The sequence below is a fragment of the Bacillus rossius genome (assembly GCF_032445375.1).
Source record: "Bacillus rossius redtenbacheri isolate Brsri chromosome 4 unlocalized genomic scaffold, Brsri_v3 Brsri_v3_scf4_2, whole genome shotgun sequence".
Lineage (NCBI taxonomy): Eukaryota > Metazoa > Arthropoda > Insecta > Phasmatodea > Bacillidae > Bacillus > Bacillus rossius.
Genome location: NW_026962011.1, coordinates 10,938,455 through 10,960,826, shown reverse-complemented (window position 1 = coordinate 10,960,826; position 22,372 = coordinate 10,938,455). Strand labels below are relative to the sequence as shown.

General features: G+C 32.9%; 1 protein-coding gene across 4 annotated transcripts in view; it reads right to left on the bottom strand.

Moving 5' to 3' along the window:
- LOC134541884 (lysine-specific histone demethylase 1A-like) overlaps positions 1–19,740 on the bottom strand; it is a 686,470-nt gene extending 666,730 nt beyond the window's left edge. For 3 of the 4 annotated variants that reach the window (XM_063385604.1, XM_063385606.1, XM_063385603.1), the window contains exons 1-10: positions 19,432–19,734; positions 18,801–19,074; positions 17,676–17,809; positions 16,198–16,359; positions 12,464–12,574; positions 11,163–11,339; positions 10,250–10,392; positions 8,640–8,730; positions 3,076–3,210; positions 2,621–2,694 (exon numbers count right to left, since the gene is read on the bottom strand). In XM_063385604.1, coding sequence (XP_063241674.1) covers positions 2,621–2,694; positions 3,076–3,210; positions 8,640–8,730; positions 10,250–10,392; positions 11,163–11,339; positions 12,464–12,574; positions 16,198–16,359; positions 17,676–17,809; positions 18,801–19,074; positions 19,432–19,455 — 1,325 coding nt within the window. In that variant the 5' untranslated portion in view covers positions 19,456–19,734. Of the gene's footprint in view, positions 1–2,620; positions 2,695–3,075; positions 3,211–8,639; positions 8,731–10,249; positions 10,393–11,162; positions 11,340–12,463; positions 12,575–16,197; positions 16,360–17,675; positions 17,810–18,800; positions 19,075–19,431 lie in introns of all 4 variants that reach the window. The other variant, XM_063385605.1, reaches the window with a different exon arrangement.
- Between the last annotated feature and the right edge of the window lie 2,632 nt (positions 19,741–22,372).

Genomic DNA, 22,372 nt, shown 5'->3' with positions numbered 1-22,372 from the left:
ATCTCCGGGCGGCAAAGCGAACTAACTTACCTTTAGTTAGGCTTCAGAGCGAGACCTCTGCCTGCCGCTACCACAACACACTCAAAGTTCCATTCCACCCCGACAGAGCTCGCACCAGTGGGCTCCATATGGACCTAGCTTTCGCTAGTCCCCCCTCGCGGCACTCTGGCATACCAACACCGAGTAAGTTCCGGTTGTCCCTAACAGAGCGCTCTGCTTTGCACCTCTGAGGCCCCTTTAAGTTAGACGATTAGCCCTCTTCGTATTTCTTTTCTTGGTGGGCGGAGCAAGCACTCCGCGGGCTTATTCCAGCCAATCAGAGGCCATTTCTCCCACTCCCTAGGACTCCGGGCATCTCGTCCCAAATTTAACCACATGTCACCTGGTCGATAGAGAGATTCTTCCTGCTGCAGTCACCGCAATCACATCTCGCACCGGAGCTTCATTGCCCGCAACTAAATTAAGAGATGTAATCTCTTAAATTCGGGAGTTTTCCCTAATTTTTCTTTTAATCTAGTTTGCTAGTCGCTTTAGTTCAGCCGAGTAGCTAGCGCTTACGATGTCTCGCGACAGTTCGCCACGACCACTAGCGCCGCCTCTCCTGAGGGAGTGACTCACTTCACTCCAACCCCAGACTGGTAAGTGGAAAATTCAACGTTCTTTTGGCTATATTTGCCTCCCCATTTAATCTTTTCCCCTACTATTCTGTTTATTTGGATTATTGACCACAGGACCCCTTTTTGGTCCCAGTGGAGTGCAAGAACCAGGTCAAGAGTTTTTCAAGACTATTCAAAATTTAATCTACAAAATTCACGCCGGTCCCTCGGAAATTGAAGAATGCCAAAATCTCCTAGTTATCCTCAGTTAGTGAACAGTCCTCTGTGGAAAATTGTGAATATATATTCCAGCATCGATCCGAACTAATGTCTTAAATCAATTAAATTTATTAATGTTAAATTTATTTTGGTGAAAATCGGATAGTTAAAATTTTTAAAATGTATCCGTTTTAATTGATATTTACTAACAGCCCGGGTCCTCCTTATAATACATTCTGTCAAGGGTAATTTTGCAATTTCAATGTATATCCGAAAAAAATATAACAAATCTTAATTAACAGTAAAACAGGTTGAAGATAAACAAACCAGATTTTGTGTTTTTACTTAAAATATGATACACCTTGTGAGAACTAATTAAATTGGAAATGTTTCTCCCTAGCCCATATAAGGCAGCTTCCAGAAATTTTATAAATATATTTTATATACAGTTTTTCTTTAACTACACAAGAGCAGTAACACCATCAGGTGGTTTTTGTTAATGATCACTAGGCATCATAAAGAATTAGAGGAATTACATACAAATTTGATTTTCTGTGGTGAAGAAATAATGGGTAAGTACATCTACACTGTGTTTTGAGTTAAGAGCACTGTATCCAGTGACATGTCATTCTTTCTCTCTTTTTCCTATGATCATTCCCCAACAATATTTTGTTCCATTTTATACTTGTACACATGTTCCAGGTAATATGAGCTAGTGCAGAAACACTTTTGTCTTGAAATAAAACTTTCACAATCATAGATCTTACAAAAAAATGTTACCCGACATATGTAAAAAAAAAAGCACTTATCGTTACAAAAGCATGAAAACAGAGACTACAGCATTCAGGTAGATAGTGAAATGATTAATATAAGAAAAATTAAACATTTAAGAAATGCAACTTTTACTTTTTTTTTTACTTTATACCAAGAAAACAAGTAACAGTTAAAATCCAAAAAATTTTAAGGATTGCTTCTTTAACTAAACAGTACCATTAAATGTATTACTTATAATCAACTACTCCCCAACACTGACTGTATTTAGGTTATGATTTTATGATTTGTAAGATAATGTTTCTGCTATTTTTGTCTACTATAGAAAATTTTTAAGTTCAACTTATAATTAGGGGAAAGGAAACACTATCTTTCTTAGAAAAATGTTAGCATTTCATACCAATCAATAGTAAATTTAACATTTTTAAAACATGCAGGATATTGTCTCAGACTATTTTGCTTCATGCTGGAATCACAATCGCACGACAAGTGCGATGCAATGCGAATATTTTTCTAACCACTCACGTTCCACACATTCATGAATTCTGTGGACTTAAATGGTGGATGCTACAGATTTCTTGTTTCAAAATATTTTCTAATCCCATCAGATCATGTCTTGATGAAATGAAATTCACATTTTTTTGTTTTTGAAAGATGGTTATACTGATGTGTAAGTAATACTTTTCTTATTTGTATATTGTATAGCTTTTGTTTATTTTTTTTAATTTTGAATATATTTTTCAATTTTTTTTGGGAAACTTTGAAATGTGTTTAAACACTGGGAAGAGAGGGAGGAGGAAGGAGGGAAGAGCAAGGATGGAGGAGAAAACAGGAAAAAGGGAGAAGAGAGGAGGGTTGAAATTGAACCACTTACCCTCATCACACGATACTGATGCCTAAGCAATTGCGGTAATGGCGTAACAGTCACAGAGGATAGGACTCTCATCTCTAAAGGAAATACGTACAATTCAATTTTCAAGCTAAGTAAATTACAACATATTTGCTCATTATCAAACTTCACATTAACAATTTACCTTGGTGGTAAGGCTTCTAGGTCTTGAAGTTTTCCCTCAATTTCCTTCTGCTGGTCCAAGAGTTGATCCCACTCCTTATAGAAATGGAAAGTAAGATGAATTATAAATTCACGAACCGTTTATACAATCATATACCCTTAATTGTAATAAAACTCAACAACATAGGTTTTTTATTTTATAAGCCAAAGTAAACAGTGCTGGTTTACAAAAACATATTAATAATTGTTTTTGGAAGGAAAAAGCTGGCTTTGAGAATTTTTGTCTGTTCTAGTAGTGCCGCTATATTTTTTTTAAGATGAAAAAATACAATAAATGGTGTTGACAAAAAGTAAAAGTATTCACACAAAACAATAAAATTACCATTTTATTGCTAGTGTGACCGAAAAATACATTGTAAATAATTTTGGATTTGGAGGTATAAGAGAGCAAAGTACTACTCGCAGACATGAACTTACTCGGCAAGCATTGCTGAGGTCCCTGAGCTTAGAACGAACCACAAACTCTTGCGTGATGTCTTTTTGTCCTTTACTGTCGCTTAGGTCCTTGTGTTGCTTATTCATCTCCTCAATCTTCTCTCTCAATGCTATCATCTGTAAAGCAATTCGTTTTGCAAGCTGATGAATATGTCATGGGAATGTTCTGATTACAAACACAGTTTAGAAATTATGTGTTAGAAATAAAAAAAAATTCACTGACAAGAATTTAGTAGTATTTCTTCCTTATTATGGAGAATATTAAATCCTTCCATTTGGGTCTAGCACCAATTTTATTTTGTACACAAACAATGCCCATTTTAGCATGGGATATAATATATTAATGATACAAAGTTTTTAAAAGTATTACTTTCCCCTTCACAATAATACAGAATAAATTTATTTTTAACAAAAATAATTTTAAAAATTTATGAGAGAATTAGTTATTTTTATTCTGAACATGAATAAAAAAACACCTTAAGAATGTAAGTTGTATTAAATATTATGTTATAAAGAAAATTTTATCAAAAAGCAAAAGTAGCACAAAAAAATAATTGAAACTTAGTAATATTATTTGGCAATTCTTAAACAGCAATTTGTGCAACACACTAATGGCCAAACATGACCGCAGAGAAGAAAGAATCAACAATGCAATAGCTATTGCCCGTAAGAAAAACACTTATAAGAAAGATCATATTTTAAGAATCTGTCAAAACTAAAAATTTGACAGCAAAATAAATTTCCTGCTCATAATAAAACATATCTAAATTTCTGTGAAGTAAAAACAAACTATTAATTAACAGCAAAACTGAATGCACATAGAAGAAAATGTTGTAGTTTGAAGGTTTTATAAAAATTTTTTAAAAATTTGCCAAAACTCAGCAAATCAAGTTAGGAAAATGGAACATACATCATTTTACACAAGCAATCAATGGCGTAAATATTACTTTGAAAATTATTAGAAGCATATATATTTGGGAAATGTGGTTGAAAAAAGTTAAAATATTAAATAAAATAACAAAATCAAATTTGGGAAAAAATTGCTTTGAGGTACATGCCACCCCACTATGTATCAAATTTCAATACTCTAGGCCTTTCTGTCTCTATGCTACACAAACGACAGACATACACTCTTTTATTATTGTATATTTTGAGTTGTGGTATAAAGTAAAATGTTTTATATATATTATGGGACCTATTTTTAAGGCTGATTTTGGACTACTATTCTGTAACTGATATTCCAAATAGACATAGTTGAAATTTAAAAAAATGTTCTACTGAGTATATTGCCCTAATTGTTTTTCATGGCACAAAGAGCAGATATTAAAATAATATGTATAAGTAAGGTTTTACTTAATTGCCTAATGAATTAAATGAAAAACCTTACAAAAAATAAATGAAAATATAACAATGATCGTAAATATCTGATCATTAAAATTTCATAGTTTTCCTTCAATAAAATGAACTAACTAATTCATGAAAAACTAACATGATTAATTTGTTTTTTTCTATTAAGAATTCAATATATCATAAAAATAATATTTAAAAATGCAATTTTCTTACTTTATTTTGCAAGTAAAAAAAAATTCATGTAAACCACTAAAAATAATCACTTAAGGGCGCTGGAAGGCTAATGCAGTCGCCCGAATACCGCTAGGTAGCGGAGGCTGCTCTACAGGCGCTGGTGGGTGGAAGTGTCTTATCGCAGTTACAATCTGCAGTTGCCCTCGATCTGTCGCACCCGGGCCGTACCGAGCCGTGCTGGGCTACCAGTGTTGTCAACTCCACGGGCTAGCCTCGAGTGACGTGTCACAGCCGAGGGTGACGTCAGCGAACCCTGACCTACAAGGAACGCACGACCCTTGCCAAGAATAAATACCTGGCTTCCTGCAGCGATTGTGGTTACCATATCTCAGCCTATGGCCTACCACAGTTAAAATCGACAAATTTGTAGGGTAAATTTTTATTTTCACGTATATTCCTAAACTTATATATATGTACATAGAACTGATAATGTATTTTGTGTTCCGTTGTTTTGTATGCAGTTAATATAAATTAAATTGGAAATCTAAAATCGACTATATAGAAAACAAGGATTTAGGTAGTGGATTTTTAAAATAAAAACTTATACAAACCTAGTGTACAATCCAAATTATATTCTAAATAAATGATGTCGCTTAGATGTCACTCTCATGCGACATGGGTCGTGTATTCTATCCCAAACCTCTTCTTGACTCAATTTATGAGCACTGAGTTGTTACCATAACACTGTTATGTACAATCAAATCAAACACGTGATTTTAAGTGATATCGCAAACTGTTCTCTTTAAGATTGTACATGATCTAAACTGCATTCGTAACAGTTTACTTACTAAATAAGATGGTGCATGACTCAAACGTTGTATCTTGTCACCTTTAGTACGAAATGCATACTAATTTTTAATGATAAAGTATCTTTCATTAAAATACTCTGTGGAAGGGAACACACAGTTAATATATGGTGTTCGAAACCAATATAAAAAATAAGCATATCTTCGAATAAAAAAAATCCATCAAGAAATATGTTGTTGATCAACAACTTGTTTGGAATCCCAGTTTTGCCGTGAAATTTCCAAACATTTGTATATTTTTTAATACAGACTTTTTAGTGTTTATTTACCTTGCCTATTGCTACAAATTAGTTATATTACATGTTTGTTTTTTTGTGGAAATTGCCAAACATATCTAAATGCAAATCTTAGTTATTTAAATTAGGCCATTATACATTCTCATAATATACATATGTCAACTGGAATTTTGGTATTGAATCCCTAATATTGAGAATACAGTATATGGAAGTATTCAAGAAGCGTTTTAATTTTTTTGTACTGCATATTTTGCCAGATGCTTTTGTTCAGAAATTACTGAAATTATCTCAAATGAAAATTTATTTCAAATGGCGATCACCAACAGCAAGGCTCTTCCTCAACTAAATATTAATGTAACAAGGAATTTGCAAAAGTGTTGGTCCACTCCTGCACATAAAGCATTGGGAGATATTTATTTTCATTTAGGTATAAATTTTAAACAGCCACTATACTAACAGACACAATGTAAATTACCATCTCTGGTCAACTGTTTAATTAATTTTTTATAATCTTTTATGTACAAAAGAAAACACACAGTATGATATATCATTTTAAAGAACTATTTAGGCAAATACTATTAGAATACTTTAACTTTAAGTTTCTTTGTACCATTCTAAACTGTAACCCACCCTATGACGAACTCAGTCTATCCTTTGCTCCGGCTAGTACTGGGTAAACACGAGATTGGCTGCGAGGTCAGATGCAATAAAAAATTTGTATTTTAAATGGCCTTTCATGTAACTTGGCTGCTATGGCTCGGTTTTACATATGTTTGATATTCTATCTCAATATCTGGCTTGCTTATATTTTAATCATCGACTATACAGTGCCCTTAGCACCTTAGCAGATAAAATTTCCTGGGACCGTCGTTTACGCTTCAGGCCCCAGAACTCTTAAATATCGAACTGTGCCGGGACCTTTCGAAGGTCGGACACGGTAATCTGCCTGCGAGGCTAGATCGAGATTACCGTTTTTCTCTCTTCGCACATTGTCCCTGGAGGCGGCCTGTTTGGTGCCCCAGGAGCTCTCGCAGTCCACCAACCAGAGCTGCTCGACTATCCTAGGCCCCGTCCCCGCAGCCAAATTATGTGTTTGTGGTCAGAGTTTTATTGCGATATGTTTGAATTTTTGTATAATATACATTGGTGAGCTGTAACATATTTTTTTTATCTGATTCAATTAAAAATTGGTTAATTATTTAGAAAAAGTTTTAAAATTAATATTTGTTTGAAATTGAATACTGTTTCCTTATTGGCCAGAACCAAAGAAAGAGACGGTCAGTAAACCCTTCTGACCGTTAGGCGGGGTGGTTCCAAAGACCCCGAGCGCAGGCCAGCAGGAAATCCCTCGACAAAGGAGTTCCGTTAGTCCACACATAGTGCATAGTTTGAATTGTTACATTTAACATCTTAAATCATACTTGAAACATAGCATTAATAATTGATATATTATATAATTATAACAAAACATAAAATAAAATTAAGTAAATGGGCGTATTACAAAACATATTTCCAACACAAAAAAAATTAGCGAAAAATAAAAGGTTTCTGAAATCAATTTTGGACATTATTTGTATTGTCTACAAGAAAAACGAAACAATTACAAAACAAATAACCCACAGAACGAATTGTTGATTGCTAAGAAGTTAAAATTCAATATAATGCACACAAAACCACCCAAATATCAACTAAAATAATTAGAAGGATAAAATGTTTGTCAAGAATTAACCCCATTAACGTAACTATTTTGTATTAGCTACCAACGAAACTAATAAATACAAAAATATATTAACTCACAACAAAATGGCAGATGCCTAAATAGTTAAAATTCAATACCTGTACACAAATCTAATGCCGATAGTAAAAATAGTTACAAATATAAATTTATATTTGGCATTTACAATATGTAGTGATTATTTTGAGCTTAAAAATAATTTTTTATGATAAACATATTTTGTATTGGCTGCCTATAAACGTTTTATTGCAAAAACATATTAACATACATAATGACTTGGCAGATGCTTATAAAACATTTTGCTTCACTATTTACAACAATATAAATAAAAATGAATCGCCAAATTTTATGCTAAGCGCAAAACTCGAGAACGGCTCGAACAATTTGGCTAATTTTTTGTGTTTTCATATGTTCGTTAAGGCACAAGGAAGGTTCTTAAGGAGAGGAAAAAACGTAAACATTGCCAGGAAAATAGTAAAAACAACACTTTTCTTTTCCCATACAAACCACAGAGTAAATTAAAACACCCTAGCTGTCAAACATTTGGCGTCAATCACAACAAAACAAAGGCGCGTAAAGATTATCTTTGGTATGCCTTCAAGTTGATTAGGCTGTATGGCACATAAAAGGTCTTTGGCGGCATTAGACAGAACTATGAAAGATTTGCGAAATAATCAAAACCAATTTGGTGGAACATGATTTTGTTAGCAGGAGATTTTCGTCAAACATTACCAGTGATTCACGGTCAATGCCAGCGGATGAACACAATGCATATTTAAAGTATTTGCTGTTAAATATTAGCAAAACCTCACACACTGTTGTAGCTGCAGTGAAAAAAATTACACTCTGAGCCAGGAAATATAAGCTTATCCCATGAGACACTTGTGTGAAACTGAACTTCTGAATCAAATTTGGAATTGCTACATGAAACTAAATGTTCGTATGAATCATATAAAAAATTTGAAAAAAAGTCTTCCCTTCAAGACAAATAAAACACATGTAACATCACTAGATAGACTACAGTTACATTAATTTATCCCTAAATTCATATTCTCAGACAAGAAAGTAAAAAGTATGAGCATCAGTGTACCTCTTCAGTGCAATTTACCAATGTAATATGCATCCTTAAGTAACACGGGCCTCCTATATTTCGTCGTCCTTACTTAAAAAAAATACTGAACCAACCCTATGCTGATTAGTTTTCAGCTTCTCCTGAAGCGACACCACCGCTTTCCAGTGTTGAACTTGCTTTTCTTTCACATTCTTTTCTTGCAACCTAACAACATAAACCAAAACAGGAGTCTGTACAACAAAAAATAAACATAATACATATCAATTTGTAACATGAACTTGTAAACATAAAAAAAGGAAATCTTGAGCTTGCTAATTTTACTGTTCTCCGAGTTAGGACAAGCGTGGCTTCAGCAAGTGATGGCGAAGGACAATGCAAGGTGCGATAGCCCCTCCTGAGCCTAAATTTTATTTATTAATTTTATTTTTGGATATATTTGGTTTAACTTAAATAAATTAATGTGTTGAATTTTTCTTTCATCAAAAGTTGTATGAAACTATTTAAGTTCAGTATTTGAACACTATATTTGTAAATATTCTAAGCCTATCAGACTTTTTAATATCATGTTCTGCAACTGCATCCTTCCTTTGTATGATAGTCCCTCCCGTAGTCTTCCTTTCCTGAAGCCACCCCTGAATCAGGGTTCAAACTCTTAGGCTAGACAATTTTCTTGTCCAACCAAACATTTTTTTTTCCTGTCTCATCTATCATTCTTGCCAGATAGAGCAAATATATTAACTAAAAATACTTATTGAAACACATTCCTGTCACACATGCACAAGAAATCTTCCCCTTTACAATATACACTATGAACTATGACCACTCCCATCAATGGTACGTAAACAACACTGCCAGTATGTAATATACAACCATTACAATTGATCAAACATATTGAAACAATACATTATTTCTTGTGACAAAGATAACTGCTATCAAATTTGATTGTGCTTCAAATCATTAAATCAATCCAAGGTGGGTTCATTGATTGCCATTCTTATATTTAATTAATTTTGAAAACAGATGGGTTTTAAACCACACATGAATTTTAGATTAAAAAAAACTGGTTTTAAGACATTTAAGGAATAAATTAGTACATATTAAAAATTACTAATAATCCATTTTGGTGATTGACATTATGTGAATTTCCTTGTTTTTTTCCATATTTTCCCTGTCTGCGGTAACCCTGCCATTCCACTAAAACTACTTGTTATGGAATCAAAATCAAATCAATCAACAGAACCTTCTGCATTTAGTAATACCTACGTAAAGTAATTAACTCTTAAAAAGGTTTCCAGTAAGAGTTTTTTTTCCAGTTAAAAATGCTAATTTCAAAGGAACTGTATTATGATTATGATTTCACACACACAACAACAACACACCACACACAAAACACACAACAACCACACCAAATACACACAACACAATCACATCACACACAAAAAACAACACAAAACCACACCCACACACAACATAACAACACAAAACATTACCCACACACAGCACAACACAACACACAATCACACACATAACCCAACACAACACACAACTCACAATCACACCCACCCACACAACCACACACACACAAAAAAACATAACACACAACCACACACACAACACACAAACTTTCTCACACACACAACACAAACACACACATAAACAAAACACACAAACACACTGGGTTAAGAAATTGTGTCGGTCACAGCTAAAAGTGGCAGATACTCACTTGATAACCCACTCTAGGGCTTGTCCTAGTGAAACAGGTTTCCCACCAGCATAGTTGAAATCCAGCTGATGTGACAAGTAGCTGGTAGCTTCCAGAAGCCTATTAAACTCTCGCTCAACCATTTCATCCTTGTCCTTGGGAACCTACAAATCACTTGTAACATAATTTACCACTATGGAAACATTTAGAATACCAAACAAATATTTATGAGATATGTAATTAATACAAACACTTTTTAAACAATCATATGCATTTTTAAAAAATTAAAATGCTAGTCGGTAGTATAAAAACACTGAAATAAAAAAAAGTTTAGTTCATAAGCATTAAATAATTTATTTCTTAAAAAAGTAAAAACATAAAAAATGCCTAAATTATAAATATTCAGGATTTCTCTTAATACACTAAGTGTGTGTCAAAATAATGAAATTTTTCCAAAAAAAATTGACATTTTACTGAATTGATTTTTTATTTGTTTAGAATGCCTGCATAATTTCATTGACAGAAATACAGGTAGAAAAACCACTGATTCATTTTAAAATAAATAAAAAATAATGATTGATATACTAGTATGCAAACATTTGACGAACATCAGTAATGGGTATAAGTGAATTAGAAACACTTGCACCTGCATCGAACGTCCCTACTAGTCTTGGATGTATACATACAGTCATCCATAGATGTGACACCAAAGTTAAATTAAAATTTGACCTTAGATGGTCCATATTAGTCATGTTTACCTTACAAAATGTGAATAAAGGTTCTTTAAAGTTTACACAGTTTTAAGGTTAAAGCTGGCCCCTATACTGCAGGTATTTTTTATTTACCTATGTAGGTAGATATATCAGGATTTAAAAGAACACATATTTGCATCAATACAGCCCTTGAAACAATAATGTGACTAGCAAATACTAACCGTGTTTCCATTTGACTCATACAGTGGACACTTCTGTCTTATCTTGTGCAACTCCATGTTGATCTGCTTGGAGAGAACAGTGACGGGATTCCCGCCCAGTCCCGTCACCACCATCGCGCCCAGATCCGCGATGTACGTTCCTTTGCGAAAGGTTGCAATGCGACCACCCACTCTGTCCTAAACACAACAATAATGCAACTGACGTACCTTATTGGACTGAATGAGAAAGCTGGTAATTACGTGTAGTTCAAAGAAACTTTGCATGCAAGTATTTTTTAATTATTTTCTTGGTTGATTAATACTGGTGTATGGGGCTGAAGGTTGGACGAACAGAACGATATAAAAGTCAATAAAAGTTAGATATGTATAGAGAATGATGGGTTAAGGAGAAGTTAACACATCTCTCATACAGAAAGAATAAGAATGAAAAGTATTTTGGACAGACCTAACAAAAATTTATAGTAAATGTCTCATTAAAATAATACATGTTTTAAAACTGGAAGCACTTCACAGAAAATAAAAAAAGATAATTGTTTCTCTACACCATATATTATGATTTTTTCTTCACCAGGTGAAATAATTCTGCATCTGATATAAAATAACCATATAACTAAACTTCTTTAATGTGCTGTTACTATGCATAATGTGATTTTTTAAATGTTTTTGTAAATTTCTGAAGAAAATTTTACTGCAAAGTTAATATCATGTTAGTCCTATCTTTTTTTTTACTGATTTTTTTTTGTGGAAAATCTAAGCTGTACGTGAAAATGAAAATTCTCCCCTTAAAAAGACTTGCATCAAGTTTCATTGCTGGTAGTAGTTTGGCAAAGATTAAAAAAAAAAAAATTACTAGGTACATATCCCAAATTGAAATTCATTACTTGGCCGAACTATCTTTATGAATACATTTCAAGAGTTATTTATCTAAGAAAACTAATACTTTATTTACTGCACTTGACAGCTGTGTCTACAGGATACATAGGCTTTTAGTACTACTTTAGAGAACTGTCACAATGAGACAAGTTACATGAAACACAATAAAAGCATCCTTGTGAACGTAATCTTTCTTTCAGGTGTACTTCCACAAAATCACTACATGTATGAACATACATATGTATTTTAATTTACTGAAGAATGTAAAAGAAGTAATTTTTTCACAAATATAACATATTTAGGAATAAAACTGTGAAATTCAACAAAATATTTCTCTATTTCTTGTTTTAACACAGTAGCAAGTATTTCGATGTATCGCTGTTCACAGCGAGCCACGGCTGCGGGGAGACGAGACGAAGACAACTCACCCGGGACTCCAGCACGACCACCTCCATCCCGAACTGCTGCAGCTGCTGAGCGGCAGCCAGACCGGCGATGCCAGCGCCGATCACGATCACCTTGCCGTGCTTCTTCTGCAACTGTCACAGCCCCCTCCACATAGCACCAGCCCTGTGCTGCGACCTGCTCACAGCCGCACATACCTGTGGTTGTATAACCGTGGCCACTAACTCATTCAAGTTACAGGTACTTTCTTAGTGCTTCTAACAAATTCATAGCTTCATGTCATCAATGCATGGAATACAAGACATAAATCCTACTGCAATGTTCAATCTGACACGATGGAAAACGTGATGATACCGTAATTACAAGGAACTTTAAAAAAAATATGCTCTTCTACAGACTGCTATATCAAAAAACTCAAAAATTACACAAGGTACAAAATTCTAAAGTGTGACTACTTGTAAAATGCTACCTCATTAAAAAAAAATTTAAAAAAAATAAGAAACCAAATTGTATAATTTTATGAAAAAGCACTCTTTGGCAAAATTGAGCAGTATACTCCACACATGCCTAACATTTAAAAAGGCAAGCAGTGTGAGGAAAAAAACAAAAGTGGTAAAACAATACTCTTTTCCTTTAACCAAACCAAACAAATTATCCTTTGTGAATAATTTTTTTTTTTAAATCTCTACTTGTTGGTAAAGTATTAAAATTCACACAATATCTACACAATTCTCACTGTAAAAAAACATGCATACATAAAAGCTTGAATCAATTTCTATTAATTATCTTACCATTAACACATCAACTTTAAATACATTGAAATAGATCAAAAACTTGGTTTCTGTACATGGTAATTAATGAATCATCCATACTAATAAATAATGTATATTAAGAACAAAAATTCATGCCATACATATATCCCGACTGCAAACAGCAATGGAAAACTCCTACAGAATCACCATGCCAAGACAGCCTAGGGCAAAGTTTCTTGAACTTTTTGAAGTCAAAAGATTATTACAATCAACTGTAAGCACTCCGTATACAAATTGCTGAGAAACGTAATAATTACATCAAATAATACTATACAAAACAATAAATGCAAGCAAGTCTCTCAATGTTCCCCAGTGATGTGTAACATCTAACCTCAGTTACAAGCAAATTCATGTGTTCTCATGTTGCAAACACATTTATTATACGAAACTCGAGCCTCTGACAATAAATTTAACATGGAATTCTTAAAAATAATGCCAAGCATGAAAGATTGATGCAAATTGTGTTTTCAAGTACATTTCTGAATGTGAATCACATAGTTTTCACAGCCGTTGTTAGAATTTGCTCCCGGAGCGTAGACTATTGAATCATTAGATTTGCACGTAGAAATTAAAACTACAATATAATATAACTCCGATAACACCAAGAAATAATTGTAAAAATAGTAAACCCTGGCTTTGGACCTGATTTTCAACACAGAATTTCATTAAATTACTGCCCATCTTGTTAAAATTCATTAAACAGTTAATACTATAAAGTTTTCCTTTGTCTTTGTGAACTCTGGTTTGCGCCATCCACCACAGATGACAGCACCCTGGTTGTTACACATTTTCGTTACTTCACTTGCATTCACGATATTACTCCCACCAAACACTGTATACCATGAGCCAAGATGTTACACATCAAAATTTATGCAATAAAAAAATTTAAATGAAACATACCTCCAAGTTTATTCATACTTGTTTACAGACATTAAAGATTGATTATGGTGCAGAACTGAACCAAAAAAATGTTTAAGCAAAATCAGTAATTTTTCACATAACACATTATTGATGTGTTAACAAAAATAGCATTATGGTATATCCCATAATGAATGGTATAAAGTAATTATACTTATTTTTATATCTGGGCATATATTTCTCTGGAATACCACAGAGCGCACTCGGAAATCTTTTAGGATGCACCAGTGCGCCCTGACATACACTCTGAGAACCACTGGCCTAAGGTGTGTCGCGGCTTCCACATTGCAGCATTATATGGGACCACTAAGCTCAGACACTAGCATATTCATGTCTCATGTGTGGAGAGAATTCCAGCATTACTTGACGTGACAGATGTCCAGAGAAATCAGCAAACAATTTATGAAAGTGGCATGACAGTGATTATATGTGGCAAATGTTCTTCAATTACTATCAGGAATTTTAATTTTGTGAGAAATTAGAATAAATATATATGTACATAAATCATGAAAAACTTTACAACTAATCTGCATCTTGTGCTAAGCAAGTGAGCACTCGAATAACAGCATATTATGTAATACTAACAGTACTTAATTCTATTTACTGAAATAAATGAATGTACATTAGAAAATAGCTGTCAAGTTCAATAAGATTATCAAGACACTTATTGAGATAACTACATAATTAGGTGATACAAAAGATCTTCACAAATGCAGGAACAGTTACATACAACTCACACATCAAAGAATTGTGTGAGAAAATACAGAACCTGGAAAGGTAACGAAAGCCAGAATGAGGTGGCAAGTAGGTCAAAGAACTGTGCTTGCAAACAGCAAGCACGACGAAAAACAATAGCTCTGCAAGTAAGCAGTTACACAACCAACCGCCACATAGATGACTGGCAAAGTTAAAGTTTGAAATGATCCACACGAGGTAAGCAAAATTGAAACTATTCTTATGATTATCAAGACAAAATCTTCAAAAGCAAATACAATAGAAACAGTAAGCCCTACATAAACTTCAAAGAATTACTCATCTAAACGCTTGGCACAAACACAATTTTTGCAAGAAATAAATGACTATATAAATTTAAATTTATTGCGCCCCCCTTCCCCCCCAAAAAAAATTCTACAATGAATAAAAAAAAGTTTAATGTGCATATCGGTATTAAAGGGCTAACAAATTATTTTGAAAAAAATAATCACATATTTAGCTTTCAAATGTAAATTAAATAAAATTGTTGGATCAGATGAAGTACCAAAAAATAATACACACAAAAAAATTCCAGAAAAATTAAAAACTGCATTTTTGGAAACAATAAACATAATGTATGAAACCATCAAATATTTATCCTTTACAACTAAAAAGTCTTAAATACAAACTAAAACAGTTGAATCTAATGAAAACATTTTGTACATATATATATATATATATATATATATGTATATGTATATATATATATATATATATATATATATATATATATATATATATACATATATGTGTGTGTGTGTGTATATATATGTATATGTATGTATGTATGTGTATATATATATATATATATATATATATATATATATATATATATATATATATATATATATATATATATATATATTCTCCTGTTTAGAGTTTACTCTATGATATGTAGTTTTGAATTTTATACTAGTCATAAAACAAGGAAAATTTCACCACTCAAGGTTTCAATTTAGAGCTGATAAAATTACTTGATTGTTACTATAAAATAAAAAAATTTCCAATATTTTCTTCAATTTAAGCATGATAATTGGGTACACAATCATCATGCAAACTTTTTTTTTTCATACATAATATACATTTTATTTAGGTAATAAATGAAAAATTAAATTTCAAAAACTACACTGAAAAAAAAAATTACATCAAATTAATGACTATCATCACTTAAAATAGTTACTTATTTCCTAACTTGAACAGTTTTTTTAAACTACATAGTATTAGAACAAAAATACTGGCACTCATAATGGTACCAAAAATTTTTAAGCACTCACCTTCACTCTTTTGAAAATTCCAAAGTTAATGAACCCATGTCTTTCGAGGAAGGCATGAATTCTCATAACGAGTGGACCATCGCTGTTGTACGGTGGTTCCACCTGGAGCAGGGCATTCTCAAACACCAGCTGCTGCTTTGGGTTTTCCAACCAGAGTTGCAGCTGGAATAATGCACATTGCACACCGTACTACCAAACTACACACCATTAGTCAAAATTTATTTTAATGGTAATACTGGCATTGCACTGCCAGTGAACAAGGATTTTAATGCATCAAAATATAGTAAATACCAGATGAGGCTCCAGGAAGACTTCTCGGGAGGATACAGTAGCAAAACATGGCGTTAAATAAATCAGAGAATGACCTTGGAAAATTTGAAAATTCATGGTCTCAAATAAAGGTAACTTAATGTTTCATACAAATTTTGATGAAAGATAAGTTTAACACATGAATTATATATTTAAATTAGCATAAATATACTTTCCAAAAAAATTCATGCTCGGGAGGGGCTATCACCCCCACCGCCCCCCTCTGAAGCCTCATTTGGTAAATACTGTATACACTTCACAGAATGCCTAACTGATAATGTAATTGCTCAACAAATTGAAAATGTTATTCTGCAAATGTAAAGGAACACCGAGAACCAGATGAACAATTATTTGAGAAAGAAATTTTACATCACAGTGATAATACTTTGAAACCAGTAACAAGCAGCAGAAAGAAGATGTGGGAGTTATGAATTAACTCAAGAAAGCTAATAGAACATAACAGCGTTAAGATATTAGTGACTAACCAACTAGTACTGCAGTACTTATCTAATCACCAGGGCCTCTAAAATATGTACAAAATTTGCATTAGAGTGTTACAAGTGGTCCACGTACGTACAGAAAGTAACACTTAATTTCAATGTAAGAAGGTAAAGATGACTCTCTCCTTTCTGTTTAAATTACCAAGCTTGTCCATATGTGAAAAATGTAGCAACACAATTATTAAACAGTTTAATTCATGACTTATGATGTCAGATCATATACAGTACTATTATTAGGTTTTTTTTTTAAATTTAAATACCAGCTTAAAATTCCTTACAAGAGTATACATGTGTTTGTCATATGTTTCACGATCATAATTTACATCACTTCATTTATTTAAAGTGATTGTGATCATTTGCTTGCTTTATGGTGAATAAAACTCTTGAAGTTAATTTTAGGTGTTTATTAGTTTAGTTTCATTTTTATGTGCTTTCACATATTTATTTTTAATTACTGATTTTTTTTTTTTCAATCATAAATGTCTGTCAATGTTTTGTTTTTTTTGCCATAGTCCTTTGTTTGAAAATGCCTAATGCCAGTTCTTGGAGAGAGACAGAGTTTGTTTGAGTGTGTGAAAAAGGATTCATGACGTGTTGCCATGTGCAAATAATGGCTGATTTTTTTTTTTTGCATTTTTTCATTTTTGCCATTGGTCAGAGATTACGTACCAGTCTGTTCCTGATATGAAGGAAAACTTTCTGTGTCTGAGGAGGGCCATTTGCGACATCAGGGAAGCAAGCAGCTTCTGTTGCAGTCATCTTGTCGAAAGGAAGGCGACTCTGGAAGGCGGCACCTTCTAGGCCTACAAAACATTCAATACATTCACAACTGTATGTTTAAGTTTAAACTTTTTTTTTTTTAATGTGTACGACATGTAAGACCCAATTTTGTAAAACCAGAAAATTAATGAATAAAAAAATTTTTCAAATTATTTTAACTCTTGGCTTTGTTCACTGTTTGAAAGATTAAATGTGACAAAGAAAATCTATTATCGAAACCACATTTTGGTATCCTTATTTAAGATAATAGCACATCTGACTAGTAACAAGTGTGGGTATGTAAAACTTAAAAGGGTACTTGTTCCTTATTGCATATCCATTTTATATCAAAGTTTTATAATTCAAAATTTCAAATTCAAATGTATTTTGGTTATGGTAAAGTTTTGCACCACATACACATTTAACTCCTCACTTTAATTTAATATTTTACTTCAAAATATATTTGGATACATTACACGGAACAATTACTGTTAGTGGTTTAAACCAGCCTACTTTAATTTAAAATTTTATTTCAAAATATATTTGGATAAACTACACGGAACAATTACTGTTAGAGGTTTAAACCAGCTAAACTTAAACTTGCATTTCGAAATCAAAAGTTTTTCTTATCAATTCTTGTGCTCAGGAAGGTGAGCAATGAATTTGTCGCAGACACCTGGTTGGTATCTACTTGAGTATTAAAAAATGTCAATTCTCTCATGGAGCTGCCCCACTTTAGACACAACAGAGAAATCTTCACACAGGAAATGAGGATCTCCATAATTCACACATGCTCTGCACAAACTGATGTGCAGAGAATAAAAGCAGAATGATGAGTACAATTTTTTTTTTGTTTCTCACATAGTTTTTAAAATTTATTTTAAAAAATTATGATGATGGATGACATTATAATGGCAACCTTACTCATAGTCTAATTTCCTGTAAAAATTTTGGCTGAAAATAGAATCATTAAAATGAATTTTTATACATGAATTTCAGCACCAAATTAAATGTGACGTTTTGCTGGTATCATACCTGTTGGATCATCCTGTTCAGAATCAGGTTCTATATCATCATCCTTCTCCGACTTGACAGTTATCTGTGCCGTGGGCGGGGCTGCAGGAGTGGGTGCCTGCTCTGCTGGTGGTAGAAGAACCTCCTTCTTCAGAGCGTCTGGTGCCAAGGCAGCTGCCTGCGGTTTCTTCTCTGGTGTAGCTGTGCCTGCTGCCTTACTTTTATCTGGGGTGTCTGGAGCTTCATCTTCTTCCATTGGCTGTCCGTACTTCTCATCCATTTCTCTGAACTCAACCTAAGAATATATAAATACAACAACAGTACAATACAATAAAAAAAATTTGAACAATTTATTTACACTATACCCCCTTGAAGACATTATCGCCCTTTCTTCTATCATTACAACCATTTAATATTCTCATTTCAGTTAATGTTAACCTTAAAATTAAATTTACATTATTCTGCTTTCATTCAGAAATTGGGCATAAAAACTTTATAATTTTTAAATGAATGTTACCTATTTTAACAACAATTAAACGTTAATTTAAAGACTGTTTACAGCTAACAGACAAATATACCTAGTGATAAAACAGAGCAATTATTACTTTTAATAAGAAAAACTAAAACTCCGACTTCAACAATTGAAAAGTACCTTAGTCTTCTTCCTGCGGCTCATTTTTGATAGTTTTTTTGCAATTGTTTACAAGAATACGTTACTAATGCAAGTGTCTTCTTAGCTCCGGCACAATGTTTATACTAAATGCCGGGTAATAATACAACTTTTATTTTCACACAAAAAATTTTAATATATCTTTAAATATATTTAGACGCATAAAACAACGATTTATGTTGCTACTGTTCTTTACAGCGCCTGATTTCAGATTAGAACGAAAGAATCTGCTAAATTTTCAATTAGAACCTTTCATTCAAAATCCCACTTTGCTTATACGAATATCACTGTAAACAATAGCCAACATATAAAAAACTAATTTCTGTTTGATCTACACTCGAAGCAAAAATAAAAGGAAATATAATTTTATCTATAAATTATTTCAACACAATTTTTATTGTTTTTTTATTTAAAAATATTCAATAAATATGTCTGTACCAAACAATGAATAAAGTTAGCTTAAACTTATATTTGGCCCAGTTTTAATCTCCTTAATATTTAGGCCTGGTTAAGTTCAAGCTTTAGGTTTAGTAATAAAAAAAAGCTTAATGAGTACATCAAGAGGCAGCCATAAAGAATATTGAATATTGAAAAACTTGGAACAATTATTATAAACTGAAACTGTACTTCGTTAAGAACAAGGTTAAGGGCCGATATTATGACCTCCGGCTAAATCCTCAGGTTAGCTAGCCTCCAGGTAAGGCTAGCCCCCGGTTAACGAACGAGGGGTGTATTATGACCCATACTTAGCCTGCGGTTGGCTAACCGTAACCTGACGAAGCGTGTGGTGTAATAATGGGTGTATTGGTAATGAAATAAAACAGAATTTGGTAACTTTTGTTGCAAGACAGTTATTTTTTCTGGTAGAATGTTAGTCAGCTGTTTGTTTGTATTGTGATTCGGAATATTTACAGCTGCAGTAAAGAAATATGCCGCGAACTTTATCTTGCAACAGATATAATTAAATTAACCAAAAACTACTTTGACGTCAAACCTGCTTTGTATTAAACCATAAAATTACAATTTACAATTCAAAACCGTGTGTTTTCAACTTTACTCTTGTATTGGAACTCATGATTTTGTTAGGTTATATATTAAGCCAAAACTAACGAAGTAATTCTATACCAACAAATAAATAGGGATGACATTTTTGCTAGAGAACACTTATTTCTTTCATAAATTTATTTCATAATCAAATAATATAGACCCCGTTTCGGGAAAATACTTGTCAATTTTCATTTCACTGGTGTAGGTTTCATTTTTGTACTAATAGTTTCGTATCACGTATCCAAATGAATCCGATCCTGATGGAATTAGTTTGTGGTATAGGATGTTTGCTGTTTTAATTTAGTAGGTCGAGAGATCCTAGATATATTCACTGGGGAAATAATTATGATTGTAAAATGTATACGAAAGAAATATATTTTTACAAGACCTGACATAATTTGTTTGCATCGTGATATGTTAGGTATTTTGTGTTGTGTACAGGATTTTTCAACATTCTAAATTAAAACAGCAAGTATAATGTAAAACAAGACCAACATATAAAGGGTCATGCCGATAGGATCAAGGGATAAACTTGGATACGGTAAACAGAATAATTCCAGTGCTGTTTTCGTTTTTCACTTGCGTGGCAGGTAGATAATAAGTACCTAATGGTTTGTAAAATAGGGAAGGGATAATTGGGTAACATTTATTTTCACATTCAATTGTATTTATTGAATTATAACCACGTCTGAAGTCGTATGAAGTGCATTTCATTCCCGGCATATGTCCACTGTATTACGAATAAAAATTCACAGATACAACTTCCACGAAAACACGCATTTTATAGGTACCTACCGGTAATAATAACCCTCGTTTTGCAATTTTAAAATTCACTTATTTACACATATTCTTAAGCAGGAACATTTAAGTTTATATACATAGCATACGTTTATGTACTTCGTGATCAATTAAAGTCAAATAATAATACACGACTCGACGAGAATAGAAAAGCGTGACTACACTTTCATGCCATGTAATTTTTAATAAAACTTTGACGAAAGCGAAGCATTTTACATTTAGTAATAAATTATTCCATCGCATCCTGCAAATATTCAATAGAATTCCTCAAATAGTCATCATCACTAACAACAACTAACCTCGCCTGATACATCGCCATTTTATTTTCTGTTGCTTAGCCTCCGGTTAAGCAGCTAGCGGCTGGTTCATCCACCCGCTAGGTTAGCCGGGTCTTTAACTAGAAGGTAGACGTTAACAGGGAGTCATAAAACCGAAATAAGAGCTAGCCTGCGGTTAAATTTTAGCCAAAACTTTAGCCGGGGGTCATAAAACCGGCCCTAAGTATTACAATATCCAGTTTAAGATTGAATTAATGGTCTTCATTCCGGCTAATGAAAATTATTGTAGGTATCGTCTGCATTTTGACGTTTATTTCCATAAGTAAAAAGGATTTTTAAGAATTTGTTAAACTTAACCTTTAATCCATGGTGGAATTGGTTATTCAACTAATGAAATAATAAACATATACGTAGCTACTTCATACACATATTAAAAACAAAAATATTTAACTCTAATATATAAATAATCTTTCGATAACGCAAATATTATCTATTCCTTACCACAATAAAATGGCTGTACAGTTTAAAAATAATGTATTAACGAATTGTAAATACATTATATTGGCTCATGAAATTCCAAAAACTTAACAAATTAACAAATAAAAAAAAAACAGTTAGACCTTATATATATTGACGTCCCTCGGCTTCAGGTCCCCGTTTTCCCGTTGAAATAAATGTCCTGTTATGCCCGTACTGCCCTCGTCGGAGAGGTGTGGGTCCAGGCCAACGAGGCCGGGACCGGGAAAGGCGGGACCTGGAGGGAGAGTGAAGTGATTGCGAGGAATGTTGGTAGGTTGTCG